The sequence below is a fragment of the Lycorma delicatula genome, chromosome 1 (assembly GCF_047948215.1).
Source record: "Lycorma delicatula isolate Av1 chromosome 1, ASM4794821v1, whole genome shotgun sequence".
NCBI classification, from domain to species: domain Eukaryota; kingdom Metazoa; phylum Arthropoda; class Insecta; order Hemiptera; family Fulgoridae; genus Lycorma; species Lycorma delicatula.
In genome coordinates this window covers 108541098-108560451 of record NC_134455.1, presented here as the reverse complement: position 1 = coordinate 108560451, position 19354 = coordinate 108541098, and the positions used below count along the sequence as shown (strand labels likewise).

General features: G+C 29.9%; 1 protein-coding gene across 5 annotated transcripts in view; it reads right to left on the bottom strand.

Annotated features, from left to right (window-relative positions):
* Positions 1 to 1445: 1445 nt before the first annotated feature.
* The window catches only part of LOC142321017 (chitooligosaccharidolytic beta-N-acetylglucosaminidase-like), a 58588-nt gene continuing 40679 nt past the window's right edge, over positions 1446 to 19354 (bottom strand). For all 5 annotated transcript variants that reach the window (XM_075359032.1, XM_075359039.1, XM_075359023.1 and 2 more), the window contains 5 exons: positions 18079 to 18293; positions 11435 to 11767; positions 10863 to 11209; positions 4005 to 4346; positions 1446 to 2022 (listed from right to left, as the gene is read on the bottom strand). In XM_075359032.1, coding sequence (XP_075215147.1) covers positions 1674 to 2022; positions 4005 to 4346; positions 10863 to 11209; positions 11435 to 11767; positions 18079 to 18293 — 1586 coding nt within the window. In that variant the 3' untranslated portion in view covers positions 1446 to 1673. The remainder of the gene's footprint in view (positions 2023 to 4004; positions 4347 to 10862; positions 11210 to 11434; positions 11768 to 18078; positions 18294 to 19354) is intronic.

Sequence of the window (19354 nt, the reverse complement as noted above, 5' to 3'; positions counted from 1 at the left end):
TGGTGTGTACTTCGATGGTGTTTTGATCCCGCAAACGGAGACTGTGCAGTATCTGGAGCTTCGCCTGGATTGGCGTTTGACCTGAAAGTGACACGTGAGGATGAAGAGGAAACAGCTGAACTCAAGGTACAGAGAACTTCATTGGCTGCTACGGCGGAACTCAGGCCTCACGTTATCCAACAAGATATTAATTTATAAGGCCATCCTGCACCCAATCTGGACGTACAGTGTTGAATTGTGGGGAATGGCTAGTACTAGTAATGTGGAAATTATACAACGATTTCAGAACAAAGTAGCGAGGGTAATTGCCGAAGCGCCGTGGTTCACGCGGAATTATGAAATTCACGATTATCTGGAGTTCCCGTCGACTCGTGAGGTTTTGCACAAGCGCAATTTCAAATACCTACAGAGGCTTGAGAATCATGTAAACCACTTAGCAATTAATCTACTCGATAACAGCAGAGACGTCCGATGGTTTAGATGTGCCCATGTACTCGACTTAAGGTCTGCGTAACAGTCTGGAATCGTATCTAATTTCTTGTTACTTCTCTTTCTTTTTATTTATTTTTTATTCGTTATTAATGTTTGTTTTGTGGACTATATATATGGTGCTGAATTTAATGGTTTCTGATCATGACTGAGCTTGAAATTTTATATTGGGCTTTAAGTTTACTTGTAACTATTTATTGTATATTACTTATTTTCGGGGTTCCTTAAGGATCTCCTCATCATGTGCTTTTGTCAGGAAATTTACTTATGGCTCCGCAGGAGAGCCGATTGTAATTATAATTGTTATTGAGCAAAAAAAAAAAATGAACTCCTTTTTTTGAAGGCCACTCAGTACTATTTCCATTTATACTCTGATGTTTTCTAGTGTCAAAAGTAGTGGGCTTTCACCTTCACCTTCGTTTTGGGTTACAATGGTAAAGTTTTGAATCAATAAAACTGCAACACTAGCTCAACTTATCAGAAAAGAAATTTGAAGGAAGAAAAATAATTATTGATGGCGTAAGAAAACTCAAAAGACCAGAAAAAGCCTATTTATAATAAAAATTACTTTAAAAACAAAAATTGAATAAATAACAGAACAAAATACATCACAAAAAGTAAACCACAAAAATGAAAAATTAACCAATTTTTGTAATAAGCATTATTATTACAATAAATATGTAAAAAAATCTGTGAGTGTTGATAATGTAATTAACCTCCCATGTTTTGGATTTTTCAAGAAATTAATCTTTAATAAAATTTAGGTTTGTCTTAATTGATAATCAACTCTGTTCTGCTGACAACAGTAATAATTATTTTTTTAATAACAATAATTTAATGAAAATACTGGAGTCTTTTTTGTCAATAAAATATTTTAAGTTTTAAAGAATTATTCATTCCCTATTTCATTTTCCATGGCGGTTTCAACCGTGAGAAAATTACACATCAGAAAAATGTTAGTTTTAAACTTTATTTGAACAGATATTAAAGATAAATATTAAACAGTTGAAATGTCCAATTAATTATTTATTTTTACTTTTACTGTTGAACACTTATTTATTTTATTTCAATTCTAATTAATATAATTTATTGTATTTAATGAATATGTTAATAACATTTAATAAGATTATTGTAAATTAAGTTAATCAGTTTATAAAATTATTCTAAAACACACTAACATTTATTTAACTACAGCCACCTCGGTTTGCATTACACCATTCTGGTTCAATTGCATCAGCCTTAACACCTAATCGTACAAGTCTATCACGATGGTAAAGTAAACGGCTTTCAGCACTTCTCCAATATGTTTTTGGATTTGTCCATGTTCTTTCAGCTAATGCTGCTGCTCTAGGCCACAATTTTGAATCTAAACTTCCTTCTGACACCATTTCTGACCAAACTGCTGCTTCTTGACCAAGCACAAGTTCTTTTCTCTGTGGTGGTAAACATTCAGGAAAATCTTGAAAATTTTCATAAACTCTATGCCATGCTCTGTAGATTGAATCAGTAAAGTCTGTAGTCCAACCTCCATATCTGAAAAATATATTTATGTTTACATTGTCTTAATTTTCATAATATTTATTTTATTGAACTATACATCTACCGAGTAATCAACTGATTAATAACATATTCTTAATGTTTGATATATTTTAAGTAAGTAATCTTGAAAAATTTTGGAATAAATATGGTTTAGCAGGGTACTTCCAAACATGGATTTGTACCAAAGTACATACAAGTGTTGAACAAGACAATCAATTGCAATTCATCTTTTCCCCCTTATGGTGCAACTCTCACTGCATGTCACTCATAACATTAGTAACTTAAAAGGCACATTCAGAAAGTTCTCGACCTGACTCAGAGATAACTCAAGTTATGATTCTTTAGATAGCATGCTGCAAATTTTCAGATGCTTGTGTTTAGTTCCTTTTTTGTGGCAATCGAGTAAAGCAAATGTGTTTTGAAATTTTCTGAAAAATGGATCATATTCAAATTCAAGCTGTTATAAGTTACTTTGTTTATAACAACAGACCAACAGACCTACAAAAAGAGTTAGATTCAACTTTAAAGGATTCGTCCCCATCATTTTTTGTAGTAAAAATTTGGACTACTGAAATTAAATGTGTTCATACATCTATTTAAGATAATGAATGCTCGGGGTCACCCAGTTATTAAATAATCGCAGACTAAGTTACACAAACTTCCTGTGTTTGTAAACATCTCAATAAAGTGTGTCCAGTACATTTTACACGATGCTTTGAATATGAAAGAGCTTTCCAGTTGATAGGTGCCATGTTTGTGTAACAGTTTACCAAAAAGCATTCAACTGAACTCTTGTGAAGGATGTTCAGATTTATTTAAATATGATTCCATCTAGTTTCTTTAACTTTTATTACACAAGATGAAATATGGATTTACATTATATGCCAGAAACCAAATAGCTGTTTAAACAGAGGGTGGGAGCAGGTGAAAGTGTGCTAAAAAAAATGAAGATGGTTCCATTTATGGTTTTTGTGATTCTCCTATTGTGGTGCTTATAGACCAACTGGAAAAGGAAGGACCATCATCGGGAAGTATTATGCTTCACTACTGGACCAGTTGAAGATTGTTATTCAGGTTAAATATCTACCAAAAAAAGTGCTCCTTCACCACGATAATGCACCTATACACACATTATACCTATACACCTATACACACATATTGGTTGTTGCTGCAAAACTGTATGACCAAGCTTTGAATACTTCCATGTGTGTTATATTTGCAGGATTTGGATTCCAGCGATTACTTCCTTTCCACAAATCTGAAGAAATAGCTCACTGGACGAAGATTCACTTCAAATGATAAAGTCAAAGCTTAGACAATCAGTCCATTTGCAGAGTTGGACAAATTGCATTATAATGAGGTTATTAAAACGTTGGAAAGTCAGTGGTCTATGAACAGTCATTGGAAAACTGAATTGCAAAGTGACTTCACTGTAAATGAAACAAAAAAAAATTTGAAAAATCTATTGTTTTTTGTCAGGCCAAAAAGTTTTGAACAGAGCAAACATTATATGTATTTTTTTAGAAAATACTAGTAAATAAGATAACACCTTTATTTTGTTTCTCACATAATATCAAACATCCATTCATGACAGAATTTATCACAGAAAGGAGTAACTCTACAACTAACATGTTAATGAAACTGCATAAGAGCAGCACAACGTATGTAGTTTACAGACATACAAAATTGAACAATTTTTTTCAAATAGATTTTTTAAATGGAATAGTTATTAGGCACTAATAATTGGCATGCATCATCTTAAAAGTGAAACTGTAGTCAGTGTTGCTTAACTTTGATGATGTACCAGTTTATTATACATGATTTTGACCATTATCTTTTTAGATTTTCTTCAGACCTTTAATTTCCAACAGGTTCAAGAAGTTGAGAAACCATTTGATTTGGTTATAAGAAATGTAATTTACTGACTTACCCTGGACCAAATTAAATAATTTTAATAAAATATGTTAAACTCTTACCCAGAATTAAAGTATAGTGCATCATAATTTGATAAAATTATTCTGAAATCTTTCTGTAATAGTTCGCTGATGATATTATCATATCTTGTTGTCCAAACTTGTATTATGTAATCTTTGTTAAGCAGATTTAAATTTTTTTTTGATGTTAAATCACTCGTCCATATTACAGCTTGTGCATTATGATCAAAGTATTCACTAGCTTCTTTAAGTTTTTTTAAAGCTCGTTCTTGAAAGTAATTCCAGAGCTCAATAAAGCCTTTCTGATTAATATTTTTTTCTTTTTGGACTGGATTGTTCAGATCATTTTTTAATTTATCTATAGTTGTTGTGTTGTTAACTGGACTGTAAAAAATTACAATGCATTATTTTTTTTTCACAGCTATTTTACTCATTCCACAGAAAACGTTTTAACGTACAAAACACAGGAAAAACAGGGTCTCAAATCACTATGAGGAATATATATCTAATATGCTACCATTCCACCACAAATGTTCCATGAAGGTAGAAGTAAAAATGTTCAACATTAACTTCAGAGAACCATAGAAAAATATTATTATAATTATATATTTTATGTTAAAACATTAAATTTTAGCAGGACTCAGGACATCTTTTAACTCAAATGAGATAATACCCTCCACTCAGGATACGACTGAACAGTTTAAAGGATTGGATACCTGCAAATGTGGTACACAATTCTGGAAAAGTTAAGGGGTTAACAAAAAATTGTTGATCAATAATGTTGTACTGTTGTCATCTCAGGTAAAGAGACCTCAGTTATAAGTGGTGTAGACATCTTTTTACGTGGAAGACTTTGAAGTACTCCGTCAGATAGGTATTTTATTTTTGTAGTTCTATAGATAGATCTCACTTTCAAGATTCAGAAACTTTTTCTTCTAAAGTTTCAGAATCAATTAGTAGCACATTTTTCAGTAAAGGATTTTTATCCCTTAAAAAATCCCTTTTTCCTTTAGAAGAAAAAATATTAGTATCTTGAAAGCAAGTCATTTAATGTTTATGAAATTTAAAGTGTTTTGTCATTCTGTTCAACATATGTAAAATTTTCTTACCAATGGATTTATGAGTGTACAGTTGGACAGATATTCATACTGGTCACATGAATACTACATTTTTGAACATACAATAAAATTAATTTTAAATTGCACATACAAAATAATTAGTGTAATTAATAAATTTTCAACCACATTACTACTAATTTTCACTTAACATCATTCTAAAAAAGTACCTCCTACATATATATTTTTTTTTATTTAATAATTTTGATGTTTCATAACCATGTAACAGCTTAATTAATCAATTAATAAAAAAATTAAAGCACTGTCAAACTTGCACAATGTACATTTTTTAATTAAACTTTAAAACGTTATTTCAATAAATAATAATATAATATTCTCCATAAGCGAGCAATTCTAGCAGACTCGGCAATGCTTCGCTATTGCTAGATCTGAGTATACATACAGATTAAATGACAATTGAAAGTTTCATAAAACCTTAAAAAACTGAACATTAGCAATTTAACAAAATTTAACCTTGCACTTTATAAAAGTCAGAATGTAAATAAATCCAAATGGCAAAACAATAGCACTACCTATCGGATTTAATTCACACCACTCTCTAATCACAGTATTCAGTGGAAAATATTTTTTTAACGAAAAGTGTTGTGGCTGCAAAATCATTACAATTAATACTGAACATTAAGAAACTTACAAAACACTGCGGAACCTTATAAAATTTCATCTTTAACTTTATAAAATTCAGAATGTAAATAAATCCAATTGTCAGAACAACACTACCTATTGGATTTAATTCAAACTATTCTCTATACACAGTAGTCCGTAAAAATACGAATTTTAATGTAAGAACAACACTAAGCTACGACGCAAGTAACTGATATGCGAAAAAGCAACAAAATAAAAAACATTCCTAGAATCCAATCGCAGCACCAACTACCGGGTTTGACTGTTAAACCAAAAATTAAAAAAAAAACTTCTAAAACGCGATCGCAGCTCTGCCTACCAGACCCACACGCTGCCTACCGGACCCAATTGTGAACCTTAACCATCCCAAGATCAACAACACATAAATAAATTAAAAAACATTTTCATTTCAATACTGAACCATACAAATTTGCACAATGTATATTTTTTAATTACACTTTAAAACGTTAGTTCAATAAATAATAATATAATATAATATTTCTCAATACGCGCACAATTCTAAACGTGATCGCAGGGCTGCCTACTTGTTACTTAATCAGTTGCGATTTTGTTTACATTGGCAACGGCCATACGGGCTCTTTGTGATTGGTCGTTGTGTTTGACAGCGGCCATCTTGCATTGATCTGATTGGTTTTCCTTTGTTTACATTTCCATCGGATTTATTTGCCTCTTATTTATTAAAAAACTGTTTTCTCGCGATTTTTTGTAACACAAAATTACGAAATATTTTTCTCAATTTGATCGCAGCACCAACTGTCGGGACAAACTAAAATTAAAATATAATATTATTGAATATTTGATACTGCGCTGGTAGCGCAGTCTGTCAAAATCAACAACTACTTATAAATAAAAAATTAATTAAAAAAACATTTTCCAGTGGACCAAATTGTGAATTTAAATCATTCTCGAATCCCCTTGAACACACACAAAATATTTCATCAAAATCGGTCCAGCCGTTTAGGAGGAGTTCAGTGACATACACATGCACACAAGAAATATATATATATATATATATATATATATATATATATAAAGATATATATATATGTGTGTGTGTGTGTATGTATACAGTATATAAGTATCTGATATAAGAGTCTAGTATGTATGTGTGTATATATATATATCATCTGCTTCAGATGACCATGCAGTTCTCCCACCATAGCAGTGCTGCAGTCCCACCACTCTCAGGCTCCAATAAAAGAGTGTGCATGAGAATAAATAGTTTTCAATTCAACATCGACCACCACCTAGAGAAGACCAAGAAGAAGAAGAAAACAGAAGTTCCCTGGCCGCCTCAATGTGGGACCTCTCGGCGGATGCCAACATCCTCACCAGAGCAGCAGGCCTGGCCAGCCCACCACTGGATGGGAACACTACCTTCCCACTTCAATCGTCCTGGCCGGCGGACTCAGCAGCAGGAGCCGGCCCAGCATGGGATCGCTTGGGGAGAACTGCCTTGGCCATGTCAGCAAAAGACAACTGATGCCGACCCGACACTGTAGGGCTGTGGGGGCCACCACTGCCACACTGTAGTGAGGACCCAACTGCCGCTGAGGGGAAGCGCAGTCTGACTTCAGTGAACAAGCCACAACTCCCCGACTCTGCCAGAGACCAGCTTCTGGACCCAACAGCTCTTCTCAGAGCTAATGAAAAAACAGCCCTTTTCAGGGCCATCACAAGATTATGAATAACGAGCTGTTGAAGCCTTCTGGCGATAATGTATACTATATATTTATGTGTATATATATATACACACACACTTACTAGACTTACTTAAATTACTCAATTAAGGAAAAAAAACGATAAATTATATATATATATTATGGTTTGTTTTCTATAATGTTTTGATTGATTTGTTTTCATGTTTTTATTTGTAATTTTATTTTTATCCCTTAAGTTGTAACCATTATATATGCTTCATTACATGAAGTTCTTTGGTTAATTCATTGATACTACCTATACAATTTAAAGCTCTGTTGATTGTAGTATGTACGTATTAAAGGCTGTTTTTTAGAGTAATAATGTATTTAGTTCTATTGTTGTAATTGTTACTATTGGTTTTCTTAAAACTACTAATTGTAGTTGTTTTCAGTTTTTGTAATATTAAAATAGAATAAAATTTACTCTGTGATATTTTTTATACTGCCAATGTACATACTATTTTTTTACAAAGGAGCTATTGATGTTTTAGAAGTGTAGATTTATGAGCTGTACAGGTGACTAACAAGTAACATTCTTGTTACCTCAGTTTAACACTTGAGAGATTATCAAGCATGAATATTAAAAAAGTTAACTCAACTTAGTTAGCTCACTCGTGTGGTAGTGTATAGTTGCCACTATACACTACCACAACTTTCGGAGATTATAAAACAAGATGAATGGGAAAATGAAATACTTAGTACACATAACTAGATACTAAATATGCATTAAGTGGTTTTAATTAAAGCCATTTAGTGGTTTTACTTTTTCAATAAAACTGCTTTTAAATTTGTAACCAGTATATTTCCTAACATACATTGTACAATATGTGATGAAGCTCTACATAAATGATGACAAAAGAATTTAAAAAAATGCTTTTAAAATGTAAACTATGTAATGTTTTGTTTCAAGAATCACTCTGAAACTTCCATGTATCAAAAAAAAAACTTCTGTTAACTGAAAAAACTTACTACACAGAAAAACTTCTACAAAGTAAAAAAAAAAATACAAAATCAAATTACTAAATTTAGTACACCAGTACAAAAAAATTTTGAATATAAATAAAAAAACCATATATATATATATATATAATTAAGAACCTCCTCTTTTTTATGATTGCAGTTAAAAATGTATAATGATCATGAAATGTTTTAATTACTTCCTTGTTATTAAAAAAATAAAATAATAGTAGTAGTAGTCTAGTAAGAAAAAAATATGCCTGTTCATCTTTGCAGTTTGTCTTAAAGCCTGAAAGAAAGGACATTCTTTATCGACAATATCATAGTTCCTAAACAGCAGTAAATTTTCTACACAGGGCCGTTAACAAGTATACCAAAATCACTTTATTTTTGTAAAATTTATTGACATGCTTTCTGTGTGTTGTTGCTGAACAAATTAATAAATAAGTGGCAAAATAGGGACAATATATCCTCTGATACTGCAAAATGATAAATAAGGAACAGAAAAGGAACAAAAGTCATTTGCAGTCAATTTTTGCATGATAAAGAGTTATGTGTTTGGCTTTCTATGTATGCCTAACTGTACCAATGGAACTACAAAATACTGTACCAATTTCATGAAATAGGTATTAAACAATTTGTCACAATTGTATGAGTGTCATTAATTATTTTAAAAAAACACACACAAGCAAACTGGCAGACAATAGGTACCATTGTTCTAAGCAGAAAATCCAAAATCTATTAAAATTCAAACAAATAGCATGTTAAATAAAAGCATTCATAGACCGTATTTCAAATATATGTTATTTGTTCTGTAAAAATAAAAAAAGGTTAACTTAATAATATATCATTATTTTATATTTAAGTTTATAAATACAATTTAAAACTGCTACAAATATTGGACTAGATTTCATCTGATTCATTGTCTAATAGTGTTGTACGTAGTTTAAACTGTTTTGACAGTGTTTAGGTTCATTAAAGAATTAACTTAAAATGAAAAGTTTGCTAAAGTAGCAGCACCTATAAAAAAGCTATTGAAAAATTAGTCGGAAAGTTTCACATAATAGGTTCATGTTTTAGAAATATTGAAAACAATTTAATGTTTTCAGGAAAGGTTGTTTTTAACAGAAATAATGAATAAAATGGTTACATCATGCAAATCTCTGAGGAAGGCAAGACAGGAATAAATATTTTATGTTTTGTTCATTAAGATGTTAGAAAGTTGTTTTTAACCATATCCCTTTCATATTTTAGTTTTCTATTAGCTGGATGACGGTGATTATCAAAAAAGGATTGATTACTATTAGTCGTTTAAAAACTTTATCAGTTTTAACATCAATTTTAGACAAGGCATTTATCTCTGATGGGGTGTGGTTTCATCTAGGTGAACACATAAACAGTCAAAACTATTGTATGACATACAGATAAACAAACCACTTTTGTAGAGTCACCTCTTCGGTCAGTATATAGTACACTATGTTAAGAAAGAGAATAGTTGAATCAATATTTTTTGAGCAAATTGTATATTACTAATGGTAACCAAAAAAAATTACATAGTTCATCACTTTGTTAGAAAAGGATAAGAGAAACAAACTGCTGATTCAGCAAGCTATTATTATTCATTCCACAACGGTTTTCACTTTGCAAGTTTTTCAGATATTTCTAGTGGTCTGTAGCCATCATATCATGGTTTCCTGGTACATTAACTCTGAACTTATTTCATGAAATTTTCAAAAGGAAAATATTTACTAAATAAGCATTTACATACACTCTAGACTAGCTAGTCGACTCTTATGTTGGAATACAAATGATTACAACTAGAATATTAAGAGAAGTATGCTGGTCATTGTTGAATTATATAGTTTTGAATCTAGAACGAAGTAGAATATGTTTCCAGCCATTATTGTAGATAAATGACCTATGTATAAAAGAGCTTTATTATGGATTTTCACCAAGTAAATGCATCATTGATTTATTAGTATAAAGTCAGTCTAATATGTAAATAAATATGAATAAAATTGCTGCTTTGAAATAACAGTGTAAATTTAAAATTATGACTCTGATCAAATCCGGTTCATTAAAGCTAGTCGTGGTGGACATATGCAGGAAATTATTTTCAAAAATTAAATATCAGCAAGTTATCTTTCAGATAAAAACAAAATTGGCTTCAAACTTTCCTTTTTATGTGTTTTATTTCAATTCAAAGTTCTATCGCCCTAAAAAAACACCCATTATTAATATAAATAAAATAAACCTCAAATAATAAACTTATATAATAAATTATGAATTCTAAATGCATGAATAAATGATTTACTGTGTTCATTAGAAAACCGGTTGTTTGAGAAATATTTATTTGAATGAAAATTAGTTTTATATTTTTTTAAGTTTCCTATGTTCCTTAAGGATTTTAAGCCTTACTTACAAATAAAAAATTAGTAAATAATAATATTGTAGGTTATCCTTACAAATTAGAATCAATCCAATTTTTAATATCTTCTGAAGTACTCCAACAGTTTTGATGAACTTCATCTCCTCCCATATGAAATATGTCTGGTTTAAACAGTCGAATAAATTCTTTATATAATGCACCAAGAATATTATATACGTGTTCACTTAGAGGATTAAGTTGACCACATGGTGGCTCAAAACAGTAAGATTCCCAAGGTTCTTTGTTTAAACAAAGAACTGTATCTTCAGGAGTCCATTGCCAACCTTCACCAATATGAGCAGGTGCATCTAACTCAGGAATAATGCGAACACCACGGATTGAAGCATAATCAATTATTGATTTCACATCTTTTTCTGTGTAGATCTATAACAAAAACAGATTCCACAGTGTAAAACAAATTTTCTACACAACAAACAAAGCAAAAAAAAATTATGATTTTTTAGGAATTTAATAAGATTTCTTTATTAAACAAGTAATTTTTTTAATTAAAAATTATTTATTTAAATTGTATAAATTTAGATTAGAGTAGAGTCGAGTAGATTTTATGAAACTGTTTTAATAGTAATTGTTTATTATAAATATAAATACCTTTTCTGAGCTGTAAGCACCATGTTCAGCAAACTGTCTGAAATTATTAAGCATTAATGGAAAACTATGTGAATCAGTTATATGCCAGTGAAATGAATTTAATTTATTAGCAGCCATAACATCTATAGTACGTTTAATACTATCTACTGAAAAATAATTCCTTGAAGTATCCAATAAAATTCCTCTATATGAATATTGAGGATAATCTTCAATTTTTGAATAGCTGGGTATTACAAGTCCATTTCTGACGTTATCATATACTATTAACTGTGCTAATGTTTCTAATCCATTTCTAACTCCAAAGAATGTTTCTCCTCTTATTACTGCTAACATCTGTAAAATTAATAATACAGGAAAGATATCTTCATACTGCAAATTATATACTAAAATTTATAATAATTATACTAGTTAACAAAAAAAAAGTTTTTGTGTATCTGGAATTGTAAATCATGATTTTAACTAATTTTGGGGTGATGAATTGAAAACTATTATAATTATTTGTGTAATGAGTCACGTTTTTTTAGATATATATGATTTATTTACCAATAAATGCATAATCACTGTGAAATCAATATTTAAAAAACATTTATTTTTTGTTTAAAATTTGTTTAAATCAACTAAAGTTTTACTTATTCAAGCACAGACAGATTGAAATACATTAACACAATTTTAAAGTAATAGTTTCTAAAGTCTAAATCATTGGAAATTTCTTTAAAATAACAGTTTTTAAAAGTTTAAATCATTAGAATTATTTTATCTTTAATTTTTAAAATATGTTGACAAACTTTTTCGTTTGTGCAATGTTTGATCTGGTTGTCTAATCAAAACCCAAAAATAGTCACCCATCATTCCAGGATCCCATCTTCCTTGGTACCGATTCTCCATGGTCAGTATAACCTGGTGGAAATGCTCTCCTTTCTCATCACTGACAGAGCCCAAATTTTCAGGAAAAAAGTCTCAGTGGGAATGTAGGAAATTAATTTTTAATGACATCCCACATCCTAAATGTTTGTAGTTTACTAACTGCTTATTAACCAAAAAAACATAATTTGCATTTTTCTGCAACACCATTAACAACATGTTTGAAGGACTTCCATGCAGCTAGTTCACATTCACTAAGTTTATTGTCAAAAGTTGAGTCCTTAAGCAGTTTCTTGATTTTTTAAAATTTATATAACCTTCAGGACCACCATTAGATGTTGCTTCAGAGGATAAGATTTGAATGATTTGTAGCATGTGAGAATGCCATGCCTGACCGGGATTCGAACCCAGGACCTCCGAATGAAAGACCGAGTTTCTTGATTTGCAGACCAATAAAGATACCCTTCTTGAGCTTACCATCACTGAGGGTTAGAAAAACTTATTTTTAAATGATTAAATCCTGTCCATCTTTGTTTAGTACCCTTACAACTTGTTTCATGAGTCTGAGTTTTATGTGAAGTGCGGTAGTATGATTTTACCACTCTCAATTAATAATAAATGCTTTACATTTTTTCACCAGCCACAAAGTTCTTCCACAATAGCCAATTCTTTACTTGGTAATGACTTTTTGTTTCACAACTATCCCAAAGACAAAGAAAACAACAATATTTTGTATACCAAGAAGTAATGCAACAACTTTCAGATCACTGCAAACTTGCAGCCACATTCTGCTCTTTGAATTTTATTGATTCTAATATTGATACCATAGTTTCATACATTTCTTTCGTGTTGACTGCATGAGCTAATGAAATGGATGTTTGTTTGTTACCATTATGAAATAAAACTGCTTTCATGCTAAGCTTAGAAGAGTTAATAAAAAGATGCCATTTTTCAGGAATATGCTGAATTCCAAGCTCTTTTTGATCAGGCCATCAACATCAGTATAAACGCACAATGAATTTTCATAGTAAAATAAGTTGAAATAGTTTTATTTCACTTTATAAACACAGTAACTAGTTTTTCCATTAAATGTTTCTACTGTTGCAGTCTACACCCCTGAAGTTCAGCTTGCTGCTTTGATAACTTTAAATTGTGAACTAAACCATTAAGTTCATGTTGAATTAAATGAGATTCCTCATCAGATAGAGGAAGAAATTCTTCAACATCGTCTGCTTCATTTTCAGATTGTTCTTCTAGCAATGTCGGTTAAGATGGTGATACAGGTAAGGTAATTCCCCCCCCCCTCATGTGGTACCAGCTTTAGAGTGAGGATACATCTACATATTTTATGAACTTTCTACTTTTTAAATGAAAATCCAAACACATTTTTCATACTAAAATAGCAGTCGGTAAAGCGACCCTTAGGTTCATGCCAAACCATCAGAACAGCAAATGGCATGGCTCTTTGTTTACCCTTCTACCCTTCAGTTACTGAGTTACTGAGCATGGTATGCAAATAACTGATTTTAACTAAGATTTTAACTTGATTCCCAAGTGCACAATCAGAATAAAATTTATAAGCTGTTTTTATTTATTTATAAATAGTCTTTTTTGAGATTTAGGCGTAAATTTACCAAAGACAACAAAAATTGTCTGGATGATTTGAACATCCATAAACTTTTGCAGATGCCTATTGTAGCAAATAAAAATGAGAAAAATCACTTTTGTTTCTTAGAGAATTATTGAAAATATAGCAAAATATGAATAACTTTGTGAAAAACAACACACAGTATAGACAAGTGAATCTAAATTGAATAAAATTTTAAAATCTGTAATAGGCAACAACAGATGTCTATACGATGTCATCATACAGACATGTTTGTACATGTCTACTTCTCATGATACAGTATATATATATTTTTTCTTCATTAAGATGTATGCATATTGTTTAAAAATAAAAATACAGAAACTATTCTTAATTGTAACCAGCAGTTGATTAAAATGAGTTTATAGTAAAAATATTTTACAAATTTATGATTTAAGTAAAACCTTTACATGGTAACACAACTTCACCAGCATATCTGAAATCAGCACCTAAATTACAGTGAGAAAAGTTGTATAACATGTTAGATACAAATTTTGTGTTGACTAGTGGTATTTACTATTAAATTTATAATTAATTTATTAAAATTAATCTTTTTAATATTCCTGTTATTCCTCTACACAGTTAAATTATATTTTTAATTCTGTAAATAAAAACCATCTAGTACAGAATATTGAGATAACACATACTTATGATAATTTTATCATGAAAGTACTTTTGCAGCATCCTGCACCCTCAGTCATGGTTGAATTAATGCAATTGAAATGCATATTAAATGAAGACATTTGTTTATTTTAGTATTTTTAATTTTTAACATGTTTAATATCATGATAAAATAAGGTATTATAATGATATTTCATATCATGATAAAATTAAGGTAAGATATGTCTTAAATCAATATTCTGTACTACATGGTCTAAATTGACAGAATTTAGAATATTAAATTTATGTTAATATTTTCTTTTAAACTGATGTTAAATTTTTAATTTATATTTCTAATTTTAATATTCTTTTTCTCAGATGTTAATCAATCAAATTTATTTATATAGGATGAAATTATACCTTCACAACCATGTTTGTTGTGGCACTCTCCATGAATATGTTTTTTCTGCTCCCAATTTTATATGGCATTTGATGTTGTAGAGATTTAAGTGACTCTTGTTTCATTCTGAATAGTTGTAGAAAAAACATATATATATATATATATATATATGATATTATTAGGAAACTAATAATATCAAACTATGGCATTTTTGATATGCAATAAAGTTATTGTCATCTTTCATAATGACCACTGCCGGACATCAGATTTTCTAAAAAGTACATATTTAAAATCTGGAATTTTTTTAATTTTCATTATTTAATAGTAGTTCATACACCTTTTACACTCTTGGTTAAAATTAAGCTTGAATATGGAGCTTCGATTTAGAATCCTTGTTATCTAAAATACATTGATTTACTGGAAGGTATTCAGAAATAATTTTTTATTTAAAACTTTTTCATGATTACTATAACCATTCTTTTCATGAGTATGTTACTTTTATAACAGAGAATGTATTACAAAGTTTTTGATTGTTCTTTAATCAAAGTCAAACATTTTTTCAATAATTTGTAGGATTCACTTAGAAATTCTTTATTTTTACTCTCTTACTTAAATTACATATTCTTCCACTTTCTTTACTGTCTCTCTGATATAATGAGCGAGCAAAAAGTGATTTTAATTCATTTATTTTTTTAAATTATTCATTTGGTTTTCTAAATTTAATTTACATAATAATTTACAGAAGGGGTTGAAAATCATGTCCATCCACTTCTTTGCACTTGTCATTACATTTAACTATGTTCCTGCCTACTCTTGTTAGTTGTACCCTGTCTATTTCCTTGATGGCATTGATAATGTTTCTCATAAATTCCTGTAGGATATGTGGATTGCTCCTATAAACAATTTCTTTTAAGAAACCCCACAGAGAGAAGTCTAGACTAGTCAGATCAAAGGATCTTGGTGGCCACAATCCTTTAGAAGTGATTCTTCCATCAAGAAAATTCCCTGTAGCATTATCATAGTAGAGTGAGCTGTATGATAAGTGGCACTGTCCTGTTGCAAACAGTAGTCATGCTCATTCTACTGCAGTAAGGCTATGAACGGTTGGATAACTTCTTAGTAGACGCCAGCATCCACAGTTTTTAAAGAATAAACAAGGGTCCTGTTATTATATATTACCTTGAAACTGCATACCATGTGCCTATTTTTTGTGGGTGTAAGGAAGAGTTAAAGAAAATGTGTGGGTTTTCCCCAGGTCTGGTAGTTCTGACTATCAAAAAACCGACCAAGGTGAAATCTTCATCTGTGAAAATCACTTCATCTAAAATGCCAGTGTTGACTAGTGAAGTTCTTGATCCTCCTCACAATGTGAATTTTGACAGTAGGAAAAGTTTTAGCACCATCAGATGAGCGAAAATCTGCATTTGATATGGATAATGTTTCAGCATTCTCCTTAATGCATTGTGGACTGAACCTAGTGAAATGTTCTTTTCCCAGCTTGGTATCCATAAAGATTTACAAGGAGATCTTGTAACTGCCACTTTAATGTCCTGTACAAGCTGTGTTATTAAAACTGACCTGTGTTAGGCAAACTTCTGGTCTAACACAACCTGTTTCATGAAAATTTTAGCTAATTTCTGAATGATACTAATCAGTGGTGATTCCTTTTCAAATTTCCCCCATAACTCTCATCAACACACTACATGAGATTTCATCTCTAAATAAGTTTCCATCATGAATGTACGTTCTTAAAGGGTTAACCACATTTTAACAAATAACAACACACAATTAAGCAGCCTTTTTCAAAAGCTAGTGCTCGTAACAGACTGGCAAACTCAAATGTGCAGACAATAAACAACCCTCGCCACTCTAGCACCAGTTATACCAACATCTTCCACATTATTTTATCCATCTCCCACCAATATATACGTTTTAACCAAAATATGCATTTAGTATAAAATGTTGAGTGATGGGGGTCTCTTTTAAATTGAACGCTCTGTATTGCAATAGGGGAATTAAATTAATCTTTTCATCTGTTACTTGTTCAAATAGCTCAAAATATTATCATTAAAGTTGTTGGAGCATGTGTGTGTGCTACACATACACAGAAGCACCTATTAAAAAAATAAACCAAGTCATCTTAAAAACCCTAATAAATATCCAGAAACAAAATATTCAAATCAACCATTATCCAATAAACTATAATTAAAATAACAAAATCTAAAAAATCAATTCAAAAAAACCCCGAAGAATAAAAATTTAAAAATCACATAGAACTAAAAAAATAAAAATAAATCAACCCAAAATAAAAATATAAACAACTTAATACATTAAAAAAACAAAAACAAAGGAATAATTTTAAAATCAAAAGACAAAATAAAAAAAAAATCAAGGCTATGTATGTGTAGCCTTGGTGGGGAGTAGGTGGTGGGGTGAGAGTCTGGAGTGAATGTGAGAGACGAGAGTCCGATAGAGACCATAAGAGACGGTACATGGTACAACGTTGTGAAGTGTAATTTAAGCAAAAGTGATTATTAGATTATTACATGTTGGTTGTTGAATAAATTTATATTCCATACATCAAGCATATTGTATTTTTTATTCAGGGTAGTGCTAACCATAACCGGAGGATCCACCCTATATTTAAACTAAACATAGTCCACCTGAGCTATTAACAAAAGTGTTTTTTAATTAAATTTTTATTCAATACTTGATACCTTAGCACAAGGTTGAATTTGTGCAATGTTATAAATAGTTTATTGGTTTAATAAATTAATGTATAAAATAATTTTCTTACTTGTCTTTAATTAGAAAAATAAATAAGGGTAAAAATAATTTTTAACTCTGTCGTTATAAGAATTGGTTAAGATCTTTGCAGCTACTGAAAAATGTCAGTAATATTGTTACTTGCTTTTTACTATTCTTATCATTATCCAACAATTTGAACCTACCATTGTCTATGGGGTTCATAGGTGAGGTTTAAGGTAGTTTGGATGATGCCATAGGTTATGCAGATTGCCACCAAGAGTGGCAATCAACTGATATTAAACTCAACTGAGTTTAATATCTTAATATTTTAATAATGTAAAAGTATCCTAAAGTTATTAATAATGTAAAATAGTTTTGTTGACTGCTGACCGTATTATCATTTTCTTCATTGACAATCAGTGTATAACCTTCATTAGTGTTTAATGAGAGATTATCAGTGATAAGATTAGTAATTTCCAATATTATATGTAAATTGTGTGTGCCTTCTACTATGTCTTTTGAAGTTTGGCTTTTTTCTTTTTCAATTCTTTCTCTAAATACTTTCTCTGCTCCTCTTACCATCTTCTTTAATTTTAGTGACATTGCTTGAAAAAAAAACATATGAATAATTATACTTTTCCAACTTAAAAAAAGATATATTATTAAAGAACATTTCTTAATTTGTTTTTGTTCACCAAGTCTGTAGTGATCTGAGATCCTACAAACAGCTTCATGCCATGAAAGATGATAAAACTGGCAAAGAGTGAATTGTTTATATTAAGACATTTATGATAGCTAAATAAATTTTTTAAACATAAAAATATTTGCTCTATCATACATCCTGAATTATATGCTACTTGCAATCTAATCTTTCTGTTTTTCCTTACATCTTCAAGTAATCAATTCAGCTTACAACTCCTGGATGCTGTAACACTGTTAATAAGGAATGGTAATTAATATCTTTTTATTTAAACAAATATATGGAACAGATGGAAAATAGAAATATTTTAAAGAGATCATAAGATACAGTTGTATATTACTGAACTACAGACAGTTTTGGAACTACTCTGATATTTTGTCTTCATAATTTTTTCTTAGTCTGAATTATGAGTAAAAATGTTTACGTTTTTTGTAAAATACTATTCCTTTCTAACATTTTATTCTGCGAAAACCATTTTTAGATTGTGTATTGTAAGAACAATAAAAAATGTTGAAAAGAATAAATTGAGGTACTTTGAACTTGTTTTTTTTTTATATTAAAGTAATCAGAAAACAAAATTTTAATTTAAAGTCCTTACCTAAACTTTATGTTAGGTTAGTAATTAAACAAAATACTTTCTTTTTTTAAAAGAAAGTAGTGATTAACTTTAATCTTTATCATTTAGTCTCGAATGTTTTGTAAAGTATAAAAATGATATGTTACTTTATCATATAAGTTACTGGTATGTTTATTTTATTTTACTAGCAAATCCAAAAAGCAAACTTTTTAATTCTGACTCTTGTTTATTATTTAGTATGTGTATTTAAGTTACATTATTTTTTAAGTTGTAATTTTGATTAGAGTTATGAATTTCAAAGTACCTAAACAAAGCAATTCCTGTGAAATTTTTATTAGAATAATAAAACAATATTAATTTTTATACATTATATCTAATCTATATATATA